General features: G+C 35.3%; 1 protein-coding gene across 1 annotated transcript in view; it reads left to right on the forward strand.

Annotated features, from left to right (window-relative positions):
• LOC124356967 (vesicular glutamate transporter 1-like) overlaps positions 1 to 15,059 on the forward strand; it is a 30,194-nt gene that overhangs the window by 8,358 nt on the left and 6,777 nt on the right. Inside the window, exons 4-8 of the mRNA XM_046808308.1 lie at positions 47 to 221; positions 925 to 1,067; positions 2,172 to 2,289; positions 3,804 to 3,934; positions 13,205 to 13,347. Of these exons, the coding sequence (XP_046664264.1) occupies positions 47 to 221; positions 925 to 1,067; positions 2,172 to 2,289; positions 3,804 to 3,934; positions 13,205 to 13,347 (710 nt within the window). The remainder of the gene's footprint in view (positions 1 to 46; positions 222 to 924; positions 1,068 to 2,171; positions 2,290 to 3,803; positions 3,935 to 13,204; positions 13,348 to 15,059) is intronic.

Genomic DNA, 15,059 nt, shown 5'->3' on the forward strand with positions numbered 1-15,059 from the left:
AGAGTTTCTATAATTGCCTGTAAACTGATCTTCATGCCTGTGTCAGGGTGTCACTTACCCGAGTATTATCGCCGTCTGGTCTCGATGGGCGCCTCCCCAGGAGCGGGCTCGCCTGGTTACCATCGCCTTCTCGGGCAGCTATTTTAGTATCGTAGTCACCCCTCCAGTGTACCGCTTCATCGCCAATACCCTAGGCTGGTCGTACATCTTCTACATCTCAGGTGAGTTCAATAACTGACAAATCCTTTCCTTTTTTATGTCCACCAATTTCCTAGGAGTAGGGTTTGAATCCTTCGTATATAAAATCTGAAACAAATAAAATCTAGAGAATAGCTCAGCGTTATGAATTTGTTTCAGTGAACCAGGAACACCAAAGTTTTGGTTGTAATAAGGAGCCAGATAGTCCTTCTACTCATGCCACATTGTTATGAGAAACTAGCCGATGTTCAAATAGCGTCAGAGAAAAATAATTGCGGATTTAATTTTACTTGAAGACAAAACATAGCTATGGCAGACCGTTTATGTATAATGGAAGCAACAGAGGTCCTGGAATGGAGCCTTAAGGTAGATAAATCACGACAAACAAGAAATCTAGGACATAATTTATAATTTTATTTTAAATGTTCACATTATTAAGATAACTATTTATTTAACATTGAAACGATATTGTATACGAATAAAAATAGTGTAAATTTTATTAACAATTAAATTATTAACTTTAAAGTGGGTTAAAAAATCCCAATCTGTACTTGTTTGAGTGAAGCAAAGTTCTACTCTAATGTCACAAACATTCAAAATTTCGACTGGATCATATTTAGCATAGTTATGGGTTTATAGAGCACTGTACATTTGGATTCTAAAACACTAGAATCGTTTTCAATTTAGTATTCATACATATTTAAGTATAATGTTTAATGTTTGTAGGTATAATCGGATTGATATGGTTTGTTGTTTGGTGGACTGTGGTGAAGGACAAACCGGAAGACGACCCTCACATCTCCACAGAGGAACTAAAGTACCTGAGAGATAATCTTGACAGTGGACCTAATGACTATATTCCTAAACATGTATGTAATGGTACAGTTCCTTATTAGCGAAACCTTACATTTCTTTTCTGTATGGTTATCCGTTTCCCACTGTTGGCAAGACATATGAAAATTGAAATTTATATGTAATCCCAGCAATGCCTGTTGTGCAATATGTAGTATTGCTTTTAACATGCTTCTTGTTTTTTATGTTAACCGGCACTCATATTGATACAATTTACCATGTCATGAATTTAATTTAATTTTAAATGCCATTTCAATTACATTTTTGTATTAATCTCAAACGTGTTACCAGTATGGAAGAGTTATGGTAATAGAAACTGTAATGACTTAATTTTTGTTTTGTTTTTGCAGTGCAAAGTTGGAACGAATTAATTCATTATAAAATTAGAAAACAGATGCTTGCTTAAAAAGACTTCTTTAGAAAAGTTTATGCCTAATTTTAATATAGTCTATACATTTATTTCTGTATCAAATTTGTTATATTATTGAATATTGTGAATATAAATGTTCTCCTGTGTGACAGGCTTATCCCTTATACTCAGCACATTACACGCAATAGTACATTGTGACATTAGCACAATAGTAGCAACCTCCATAAAAGAGGCAACGACAAGAAAGGTTTTGGCAGCTATTGATGTATTACATCATACAGTTGTCACTAGAATGCAGCGTCCTAAGGTACAATAAGTTTTGTTTTTAAAACCTGCAAACAGAGCCGAATGGAAAATTTAGCGTTCGTCGCCTCAGACTTGAAGTGTTGCCAACACATACTAGAACAACACAGTCATCGGGTGGCTACTCACGATGTTTCATGTCTGTACTATGTCTAACTCTTGTCTATTGACATTTGTCTCTTGACAAATTTCCTTCCTATAGACGCCCATAAACACTTTTAAAATTGTAATTTTTAAATGAGAGATGCTTATTTTAAAATTACTTATCCCGAAACTCCTATTAATTCCGAAGCATTGCATTAAGGGGTCCTGGGTCTAAACCGTCTCAAAGCAAGACAAGTTTATAAAAAATGCATATCTAACAAATGTGTTTTTAATAAAGTAAAGGCTATGGACATCTTAAAAACATTTTTTCCAAGGAATTGAACAACATTTCACTGTTATACAGATTATATATCCTTGGGACCAGTTCATCACATCGATGCCTGTATGGGCCATAGTTGTGGCTCACACCTGCATGAGCTGGGGCTTCACTCTGCAAACTGAGTTGCCAGTCTTCATGACAGGTATAAACTTTTTTGCATAGCTGTATTTAGTAATTGAATTCACTTTATTTACAATTAAAGTAGAAAAAATTCAGTTTTAACGATGAAGTTACCAAACACAACCTTTAACCATGGTTGTATTAGTGATGTAAATTCTATGGATGAAAACTATTTTATGTAAATAGGCAAAGCTCTACCACATTTCAGTTTCTTAGACTTAACCTGTAGAAATAAAACTAAAAACATAATTGGACACCAGGCTGAATAAATAATTATTAAAGGAGTAATTAAATATGGTTCTATTAAAATACAAAGCCCCAGATTTTCAGAAGGGACATCTTGAATTTGATGTTAACTCTGACAAATTAATTTTTGAAAGCACCAAACATAAAGAGATGTAAACAATAATACATAATACTTTAATAAAATAGAAAATAGTTGCATTTTTGAATGAATACAATTCCTTTGGATGCAGAAATTAGATATACTTGTGAAAAACTGGAAATAAAATTGTGGGGGCCAGCGAGTTTCAGGGTCAGATCATATTTCCATGTTGGGCAGTATGATTTGTAAGAAGTAATGTCATGTGGTGACCAAGATAGAAAAAGTTTCAAAATGCTTAGGTACATATTTAATGCATTGCTAAAATTAAAAAACCCCTAAAATGAGTTCAGGTCAGTCTGCTTCGTGTCAGGACTTGTCTTGTTACAAATTTATAAATACAATTCAGAATACCTACTCAAATTGAAATTATTGGGTGAAATTATAACATTTATGGTAGTATATGTTGTTTGAAGTTTATTTTTGACGATGGAAGGATTATGAAGGAAACCGGATTTTCCGGATATTTGCCATCGTTCAGTGAAACAAAAATCAGTAATACTACGATCTGCAATCTGATCTCTTCTTCAGGTAAATAACTAACCTAATACATAATTACAAACTAGGTTGAAAATAAACAAATCATACCAAAGCGTTGTGACACTCCTAAATAAGGAATCACAACCACCATGTTGTTTCAACTTCACTAACTCTAAAACATGCACTTAATAAGAAACTATACACCACACTAATCATTAAAACTTAACTACAGAGTACAGGTCACAATACGTCTGCATTCGTCTACCAACCACATACGACTGACCATAGGCCAAAAGCAAATGGCAATCGTCACGGTTGAAACAAGATGGCGGAAATAAAAAGGAAGGGGGACAGGAATAGGCCGTTTTTATTATTATTATTGGTTTATGCTAGATGAACTTTTTTGTAATAAACCAATGCGGAGTCACAGTATGGTTTTAAGAAGTTTATTTTCAACCTAGTTTGTAATTATGTATTAGGTTAGTTATTTACGTGAAGAAGAGATCAGATTGCAGATCTCGAAACGTAGTGTTACTGATTTTTTGTTTCACTGAACGATGGCAAATGTCCGGAAAATCCTGTTTCCTTCAGTACATGTTGTCTTATATCATATGGTAAACTTTATATCGACCTTCAAGCCTTGGAGATAACTAGATTACCACCTCTAATTACAGATATATACAACTACAGGATAGATGAAACCTGGCTCATGTTCCTGCCGTATCTGTTGGTGGCTGTCCTTATGCCTGCCGGTGGAGTATTGGCTGACTGGTTGAGGAACTCAGAAGTGCTCACTACCACACAAGTAAACTGGAAACTTTGTTTTGCACGTATTTTGTTATAAGTTTTACTCTCGAACAATATTTTTCTACCGTCGTCAATTTTGAAGCAGCTGAGGGTGCACACTCTGTTGAACGCTCATTATTGAATTTTTAGTAGATTTTGTACATTTCCCCCAGGGCTCCCAGAACTCAAAACCACTTACCATAAAAGAATTATATTATGTATGTGTATCTTGCGATTGTACAAAGTTTTAAGTAGTATATAACAACTTTGAGGAAGTAATTGTGACCCTGATAACAAACAGTAACATTTTTGTAATAAATCAAACTAAACTTGGTACAGGAACATTATTTTGCATTATTTCCGACAACCAGTGTGATTATCAGAAAGGGCGTTCAACGCTGGATGCCGTCAACCTCGTCGTCAGCACAGCTAGGGTTGCCATCGTAGGGGATAGATGGAAGAATACTGTCTAGTGGCTACGCTAGACATCAGAAACGCTTTCAACTCCGCCAATTGGGACTGCATTATGCAGGCCCTTGAAAGAATGAACGTGACAGGATACCTGCGTAGGATAGTTGCAAGCTACTTCACGGACAGAGTCCTCAAATACGACACGAAGAATGTCAAAAGGAATATGATATTATAGGAGGAGTACCTCAGGGTTCTGTTCTTGGTCCTCTTTTGTAGAATATCGTGTATGACGGATTGCTGAGAATCGAAATACCAAGAAGGGCTAAACTTGTTACGTATGCGGATGACGTAGCCGTAGTGATCGTTGCCAAGCATCTTGATGAGGTGAAACACCTATTCACCGTCACTGTTGAGCAAATCTTGTGGATGAATACGGTGAACTTGGAACTAACCAAGCACAAGACCTAGGCGATGCTCGTCACCAGTGGAAAAAAGTAGAGTCCGTTAGGCTGAATGTCGAGGATCAAGAAATCACATCGCAACCATTTATCCAATATCTGGGAGTGAAGCCCAGCTCACCTTCAAGCAGCAGGTCGAACACATTAATACCGGTGGTAAGAGCCAGCCTAGCACGACTGATGCCCAATGTCGGAGGTCCAAAGCAAAGCAGAAGGCTACTACTATCATCGGTAGTCACATCGGTGCTCACCTGCAGGATACCCATTTGTGCAGACGCACTAAAAACCCAAGCATCATGGAGAAGTTGGACCAATATACCGGCAGAGTGCTCTTAGAGTGGCCAGTGCTTTCCGCACAGTATCTGAGGAAGCAGTGTGTGTCATTTCTGGAATTCTACCTCTCAAAGTCCTAGCTGAGGAAAGAGAAAATCTATACCAACGAAAGAGGTCAACCACACTGAGCCCTGAGAAACTCGGGACAGAAAAACGACAGAGCAGCATCGCATGATGGCAAACACAGTGAGATGCCACACTAAAGAAAAGATGAACAGACCGTCTCATGTTTGGCCGAACCGAAATCACGGCGAGGTCAATAACTATCTCACACAGATGTTGTCAGGGCACGGCTGCTTCCGGGTGTATCTTCACCGCTTCAAGCACCATGATTCCCCGGAGTGCCCGTCCTGACCAGGAGTCCCAGAAGATGCGGAGCACGTATTCTTTGTGGGCCCTCGCTTCAGATCTCAGCGTGACCTATTTTAGAGTGTCCTCAATCGGAATATCCAACCAGAGACAATAGTTGAAGTAATGATGTCAATCAACGCCACAAGCTGCGTGGAACGCCACAAGCACCTTCGCTGCAGAAGTCCTCACACACCTGCGTTCGATCGAAAAGAAAAGAGCAAAAGCCAGAAACTATGAGAAAGGTGAAAGTGAGACCTCAGTTTGCTAGAAGAAAGGGCAATAGCTGTATACTCTCCCTCTGCGAAGTAATGCCTAACGGCGGTACCGTGGGGGATCAGAGTCCCGAGACAGGGGAAAACTGTTTTAGTCGGTAGTAACTGTGACCAGTAATGATAATATGTACTGTAACAACAGTGATCGTACGTGACTTGTTAACGTGTTGAGTCCGACATATCCAGGCATTGCACCTAGCCTGTCGAAGACGTCAATGTCTCTCCGTAACCTCTATAAACAAACCTTAGTTAACGTCGTTATTTATTGATTATAGCTATATTATCATATTTATTTCAGTATAATTTGAAAGTTTATTGGTTAAGACTGTTTCAAAATATCAACTGTTTGCATTTTTACAAAAATGTAACAACTTTTTTTAACTAGACCGAAAATGAGAAGTTTTAAAAAACATTACATTAGATAGTTATAAATAATTCTTTTCCATTCCTCTATCTCCTAAGGTTTCAAAACGGTGGTTGTTAACATTTTGGAAAAGGAATGGTTATTTCTTAGTTATTACGTATTATTAGAACAAAACCATAATTTGTTTTAGATTTTCCAGGTCATTACCAATATTTTTATTACTTACATACTTTTTATATCTCGTAAAGTTTCCAGGTAGTATCCATACATTTTAAGTAGTACGAGTACATATTATATAGTAATATTGTGGAAATAATAGTGAACGCTGTAATTACCATAATTTTCCAGTAGTATCAAAATAAGCTTCGTTCTAAGATAGTACTTAAATATTGTTTGGATTCTTACATATATATGTATTGATTGGATTGTTCCTTAGCTAGTCTCAGACAATAGTACCTATAGACTTAACATATTGATTGAGTCGTTGCCAGACTCTTCAACACAAGCAAAACATAAAATTTCTTATCTCAGAGACTTATTTGCTAGATTCTTGCTTGGTTGATCCTAATATGAGCGATAACGCACCTCCATTTACTAGTTTTGCATTCATGAACATCTTACTCAAAAATGGTAATAAATATTCTCATCCCCTCAATACTCACCAATATCGAATGGACTGGCAGAAAGTACAGTCAGAACTTATAAGCATACGCTTAAAACTGCTTTACAAGATGGTACTATCAATTTAGCATTAGCTGATTCTTGTTAGAACACTAAATGAAACCATTATATAACTGTTTTTGGAGAGATAAGTACATAATATGTGTGTGTGTGTGTGTGTGTGTGTGTGTGTGTGTGTGTGTGTGTGTGTGTGTGTGTGTGTGTGTGTGTGTGTGTGTGTGTGTGTGTGTGTGTGTGTGTGTGTGTGTGTGTGTGTGTGTGTGTGTGTGTGTGTGTGTGTGTGTGTGTGTGTGTGTGTGTGTGTGTGTGTGTGTGTGTGTGTGTGTGTGTGTGTGTGTGTGTGTGTGTGTGTGTGTGTGTGTGTGTGTGTGTGTGTGTGTGTGTGTAAAATGTAGATTACATTTAATTAGACCTGATTTAATATTGTATAACCACAACAACCAAATATAAAAACTATGGTGATGTTAGGCCATCTGGTTTTAGCTGAACGTTTTTTTAGTAAGGAAAAATGGGTTTGGTAGAGTGACTCAACAATAACATGTGTAATTTTGTTATGTTCTTGAAAGAAATTAAAGCGTCTTATAGACCAATTGATAGAACTACAGAATCCAGTAGGCTTAGATGATAAATCATTAGACCCTCAAACTGAAAACAATCAAACTGTGGCGCTCAAGCGCAATCTGGCAACACCGCATTCCACCACACTTGGCACAAGCACAAGGTCAGAGTCGGGAGGCTATCTCTACTCCCAGCGATGACGGAAGCGAAGTGGCCGAGATAGGCAAAGCGTGGCGACCACTCCCCACTCCAACACAACAACACACGAGTATCTGTGACAATGACCTCGCGCACAGACGTAAACACCGTACCTGTTGTAAATAAACAGACAACTCCGAATAGACGTTACTCGTTACGATTTCGTAGACCCACAATCAAACTAGACCTAAATATTATTATAATATTATTGGTGACATGAAATATTATTTAGTTATTAGCTGTATAATATGATTTCACTGTTCCATATAATTATTATTATCTTATATGTTTCACGTGTGTTTAGAATTACATTATCCTTGGTTACAAGATATTTTAGAGTGAAATAAGTGTGTTATCTTATAATATGAATAAGTGGTAATATTCTTTTCTGGTGTTGACTGGCATCACAAACATGTAGTAACCACACACACCTGTGTTCCCACGTGTCCAAGCCTACAAGTTGATTCTGAGTATATATTTAATCCCTAATACCAATACGCTACAAAATCTACTGCCATCGAAAGCTGGTTGCCTGTTTTGAGTCAAAAATAACTAATTACCAGGGATTTATGGTCCGTAATTAGCAAAAAGTGATTACAATATAAAAATTGGTTACACTTTTAACACCATTCACAATGCCAAGAGGTTCTTTATATATTTGTGAGTACTGTTTTTTCCACACATTTATATACACACTACTGACAAAGGCGATGAGCCCTACCATACAATCTTTTTTGTATTTGGCGCTAGCATCAAATACTAAGGTTAAATTTAAATCAGGGTAAAATTAGCTAGTACTTGAGCTGAAGAATGTGTTTTTTTACCTCTTCAAATGATTTGCTTGCTACATGCTAAACCCCTTAAAAATTCAACATGTACATGGGTGTGAGTATTGTTGATATTTTGGTACGTAGTAATTAACTAAACTAAGAAAACCCTTAAACTGAGTTACGTCCTTTGGTCTGGCACTCAATATCGCTTCGACTTTGTTTGGTGAAGTCTACGCATTGTTTACTAATTACAAAACCCAAATACTCCAGGCTATCACAAAAATCTACATTATTTACTAACTCTAAACCCACTATCCTCTAGTCTCTTACAAACTTGCTTTAATCTAACCATATGATCACAATAAATTGTACTAAGAAAACCCTTAAACTGAGTTACATCCTTTGGTCTGGCACTCAATGTCGCTTCGATTTTGTTTGGTGAAGTCTACGCGTTGTTTACTAATTGCAAAACCCAAATACTCTAGGCTATCACAAAAATCTACATTATTTACTAACTCTAAACCCACTATCCTCTAGTCTCTTACAAACTTGTTTTAATCTAACCATATGATCAGAATAATTTGTTCTGTTACAAGAATGTCGTCCAGGCAGGCCCGTACTCAGACCGGTTTTTTCGGACATTTTTACCGGGGCTCGGGCCTGACCTCGGCACACATATATTTGAAGGAGCCGATTCAACAGACGGGGTGGGGGCGAGTCATGACGAGGCCTGGCCGAATATGTTTTCCGGAGCCCGCCAAAGCTGAGTACTTGCCCAGGTGGTTACTGCATTGCTGGTGATTGGCAGGTGGGCGGGGGGAGGGCAAGGAATCTGCACCCGGCTAGCTTGGAGTGATGTGATGTCACATAGGGATGGTAAATACAGTTACTTGTCAATAGCCTATTACCAAAATAACGTGGTTAGTCGGTATTACGTTCCAGTAACATGTTACCAGCCAATCCCACGCTAGGCATTAGTATCAAGCTGTTACTGAACTGATTAAAAAATTGCAAGTACACTGAGTCAGACTAAATCTACATGAGTGGGGCTATTTCGCCTTAGCCCACGACAGAATCGTAGGGCAAAGTCTACTTTTCTATTTTGATAATCTATTTTACATATTTATTGTTATTTATTTCAATCTGATATTTTATTCCTTGTCCCTACCGCACCATCCAGCTTACTCCACTACGTTATTGGTTTCTCAGTAATGTAATACCAGCGTTATCAGATTTGGTTGTTCCTAGCCTCATTCCTTGCACGATAGTAGTCTCGGCTGTTACTCAGTAATCAGGTTACCGATAAACATAATAGCAGAAAGACGTTATGAGAACTTCAAATCATTCAGCCCACCTGTTATTGAAATAACAGGATGTTACTGGTAACACATTATCTTGGTAATAGGTTACCATTGAATAACGATATTACCGACATTAATACGTTATATACAGCCCATCTCTAATGTCACAGGAGTAGACCCACAAAGCACAGTTTAATTAGATACACTGATGTAGTTTTACATTCAATGTTACCAACATAATGGTACAGTGGATTAAATTATAGTACATCATGGTACAATAATACACATAAGCCAGTCACAGTTTGTCGAGATGGTGACAGGAGAAGACGAGCTTGGGTTGCTTGTTTTATAATTCTAAACCATGCAGCTAAATTATCGAGAAAGAGGGGTTTATGGATCTGCAACTTTCTTCTGACCTCAGGTTAGAAGACTACTGCAGGGTATGAACTTCACCAGAATAACCTCTGCAGATTAGGTTTTATCGCAAAAATAAAATTCAGAGAGTCATGCAGGCAAGCTTTCAAGGAATTGCAGCTGTTAACTCTCCTGTGTCTGTACATTTTGGAAACCACTTTGTTTGGTATGTATAAGTGTGCCTTAACCAGAGGTCGTCACATACATATGCATGAGACACGAGGTAGAAAACTACTACGAACTGCGAGACACAGAACAGTGGTTTTTGAACACCTGCCTCACCCAAGGTGTTCAAAATGCACCTTAAACACCTTTTGGTGTCATAAGCATTTTATAATGCAGAGAAATTTTTTGCATTTGACTGGGAGACCGCCCAATTACATGACTGATTCTGCTGTTAAAGTTGATTATATTGGTGAAGAATGAAATGTGCATAATTGTAAAATTGTATGTGTGAATGAGAATTTTGGGATAAGAATGTAAGAAATTTTTAATTTTTTTAGATTAAAATCCATGACGTTTGCTATACAATGTACTATTGTCGCTGCAATAAAACTGATTTGATTTGAATTTTAGTGAGCATTGTATGACCAGAAATTGCAAATCATCTGGAACCATTATCGCTGCCCTTTGCAGTTTTGTAAAGATAAATAGTTAATTCAGTTTCGTATTTATATAGTAGTATGATTAATATAAAAATCTCTCAAACAACAAATAAGTTAAAATGAAACATATTATATATGACTAATAAAAAAAATTCGATTGGATTGCTATATTTTTATAATTGAAGTCTCTACGAAACATGTACTTACACTCAAGTGTTAAATGAGCAATTCAATTTGGAGACTTTTCAGTAATTTACAAGTAATTTCTTTAAATTGGAAGTTTGAAACTTAGTAGGTTTTCTAGTGGATTGTTCTCGGTTTAAGATTTAGTGAAACCCACTTATTGCGTTAAAGTTAAAATGTTTGCACTTAACTTAATAAAAGCATATTTCTTTACTCTGTACACATACCAAATTGTTAACCTAAATTTGTTACGTAATAACAAGAATAATTTATTTACACGATAGAACACAAAGGTTTACTGTGCATGTCAAAAAATCAGTACGCAAAGTTAGAATTCTAAAGCAATAGAACAGAACTGTTTACAATAGAGGATACAATCTGAATGTAAAACAGAGTACACTCTTGTAACAGTTTTTAAATAATTTATATTACAAAACAATATCGGTCGTGGATACTGTAGAAACCCTTTCCAATCAAGTAAGCCCTTAAATACATTGTAATACTGTTTACATTCATTCGCATTTGGATTACATTGGGAAGTGAAATATAGAGCTTAGAGCCAAAAAATAATAAAGGTTGAATCTGAATTGGTCTGAAATTAGATAATGTCTGTGCTGTTTGTTATGATCTTGATTTAAATGTGGAAACATATTTTTATTTTGTCAACAAACATTATCAAATGAAAAATGAGAAGGAAGGCCAAGGTTAGAGTCTTATTAGGTCAGAAACTCTTTCTAGAGTTTTTCAACTGGTCTCATTCATTTGCCAGATGACCGTCAACGCTCTCTTTGAAGTGTAAATTCTCTATTAAAGTTGATCACTGTAGAAAATCCCCAAAATATTATTTTGTATCTTAACTTTGACTCAAATAAGCTTAAGTAAACCAGTATAAGAACTTCTTGTGATGTAAATGTAGAAAGGCACCTATAGGTGAATGTATCTTATTTTAGCTGATTCGATATGTTTATATGGTTATTATATTTCAGGTCAAACTCAATATAGAACCCTAGGAAATTTTCAGCTATTTATTGAATTGTCACCATATGTATAAATATTAGAAACGTTTTGAAAGATTTGGGAATAAAAGTTCACAATATTCTTTTAGAAACGTTTAAGAATAGGTTATTGGTGCTGAATCAGTCAGAAATCAAACATGATATGGCTGTTTACTGTTCTAACAGGGTGCTAAAGTGACAGTTATTTAGAATAAGGCGATTGTCATCCGTGAAAAGAGATACAGCAGGTTGGGCAATTCTGTTAAAATGACTTTCAATGCGTTTTGGAGAATAATTCATTTATACGAGGAAAAGAGGCTTCCAGTGCTCACTTAGATAGACAAAGTCCTGACAACAGTCCCATATTCCAAGACAACTCCAAAGTTGTTGATTTTCCCATGTATTGACCATGCAACTCTACTCTCTCTACAAATTATTGTTTTTCCTTTTTTGTTCAAGTGAATCCCTCCTTTGTTGAAGCTTCTAGGATCTTTTTACCCAAATCTAGAATTTTGACACAAAACAGTTATAAAACCTTATAATTTTAAAATTTACCTATGTAATGAAAATTTTTTTCTTTTGAAAAAGGACTAAGGTCGAATTTGGTTGTTGAGCAATTCACCTTGAGCTCATCAAAGAGTGATAAAGCATCAAGTGGTAGGAGTGCATCATTACCTATGGAAGCCGACAGTTGAGGAGGAAGGCTCAATAAACCTTTGGTCATCAAGAAGAAGCTTTATCTGAGCCAATTCATTACTACGTTTTTGGTTTTTTTTTGCTTGAAAATTTTCTATATTAATATTTAATATGTTTATGTTGTCTCTCAGATGCAAAATTTGTACATTTTCCAAATCTTTCTTGAGATAAGTTATTTAACAATATTCTAATTAAACAATCTTTTTTTTTAAGTTATATTTTTTCTTTTCAGCATTGAGCTACAAACCAGTTATCCTGACCTTTGTTTTTCCATCATTATTTTTAAATTCATGATTGACTATGTAATATTACAAAAATTCCTTTGTTCACAGACACTTCCACACATGCAGAATATTGAGGTGGAAAACTTGCATCTTGTGTCCATGTATTATAATTAGTTGGTTAACATAAAACATTGTGTTTTGTCTCCAGATCCACATGCAACCTTGTATCCAAATTGTTTGCAGTCTCCATACAGTATGCAGTATGAAAACATCTCCACAGGCAGACAGTGTACAAGGAATACATTTTGGATATATTGTGCATACTATGTTAATTTTTTGAAATTCAAATTTGGAAGTGAAGACAAGGTATAACGATAGAGTGACATGGCAGTTCATGTCTATACAATCTTGGTAGCCTTAAATTAGTTTATCGACCATTACATAATACTACATAAAAGGTTTCTTCTTGTTATAGGTGCGGAAAGTTTTCATCTGTGTTACCTTCATAAGTCAGGCAATATTGGTTTTGCTTGCAGGACACTTAAACTCCTTTAACGGTTCGTTATTGTGTCTGGTACTGGCCATAGGACTGTCAGCGTTTGCCTGGGCTGCCTTCAGGTAACTAATTACTGAATAGCTGTATCAACATTTTATTACAACAACTGTTCTCAGTCATTGATACCGTAAACAAGTAACAGTATTCATAAAACTAATATTTCCATCATATCACACACTAATACTATGTTAACGATGTGGATTGTGTCTGGTAATGGCCATAGGGCTGTCAGCATTACTTAGGCTGCCTTCAGGTAACTAATTACTGACTAGCTATAACCGCTTTCTTCAGCACATCAACTGTCAGACATCAGCTATTGGTAGCTTGTCTGCAAGTATACAGTTTTTTTGAGGCTAATATCTTCATCATTTTGTGAGCATTGCCATTGAATGCTGCCAAAAATATATTAAAGACAATAAAGACATTTATTTATCCTTCGGCAAGTCACATAACAAGCAATAGACATTGTCAATATTAGAAACTATTAGTTGACCAATTTGTCACAATAGTGTTTTAAAAACTTAATCCTATTAAGCAATAGTACTCACTAGCCTATACACAATCTAGACTAAGTATATATTGGCTACAACCAATTAAGAGAAAAGATTACAGCAATTTTTGCTACATTTACCATTGCCCAGTGATACGAAAACAATTAGTAACGCTAAATTCCAAAATTTTCACAATCTGATCCCTCCCTCAGGTGGATACCTCATTTAATACCTAAAAATACAATTTAGTCTTATATAAAATCATCACAAAGAATTGTGACCAGTACCATGGAATGTTCTTAAAATAATAATATTGAAATATAATGTATTTGTTTTTTTTATTTTTATATTGAGTGTATTTAATATTCTAGTATATTTAAATATGTGCAGGTTCATGAAACTAAAAATAAACAATTAATATATGAGGTATTATTCATTTTGAAAAGGCCATATCCTTCTATATAATTTTCAGGTATATAAATATTGTAGTAAAATTACATTAATAAAATTAGTTCCCATTAGAGCTCATTCTAGGTATAATAATAAATTATAAACAAAACATATTAATTTTTTAGAACGTTTTAAGATAAGTAGTGTTTTCTTTTAGAGAAAAATTCACTTTATTCATTATATGGTTGTTCCTGTATTAAAAATGATCTATCATGCTCATATACACTCCCTCATTGCTTTGGTTGTATGTGTATATGGCAGAACCTGTGGCAATAATTTAGATCAGGTTTTAATCCTTCAAAAATGAGCAATTAGAATAATGTTGAAACTAAAGCGTTATGATCATGTTAGAGAATATTTTTAAAGTTTAAAAATATTGACAGTATAAAATCAATATATATGTTATTGCACTTTATTTTGTTTATAATCCAAACAAATTTAGTGAGTGCTCTGAAATACATCCCTATAATACTAAATATATAAACCATTTTAACCTGATAAACACAGGCTTTCTTTTTTCAATAGAAAAACAACTCATATGGGCACAAGTTTGTGGAAAATACTACTTATTACGATTAAAATATATCAGATAAGAATAAATTTTAAAAGACATCAAAATCTTTTCTGTCAACCCTTATTACTCCCTTCATGAGTTTTTGAGTAATTCGAATTAGGCTTAATTATGGTCATTATCATGTAATTATTTGTATTTAATATTTGACATTATTTATGTACTTGATTTGTGCTGAGTAAATGAAGACATTTTGACTTGACTTGACTTGAATGGTCTTTTCAAATAATACCTTGAAATACATTTATTTGCTACAATACTA

The sequence above is a fragment of the Homalodisca vitripennis genome, chromosome 3, assembly GCF_021130785.1.
Source record: "Homalodisca vitripennis isolate AUS2020 chromosome 3, UT_GWSS_2.1, whole genome shotgun sequence".
NCBI classification, from domain to species: Eukaryota; Metazoa; Arthropoda; class Insecta; order Hemiptera; family Cicadellidae; genus Homalodisca; species Homalodisca vitripennis.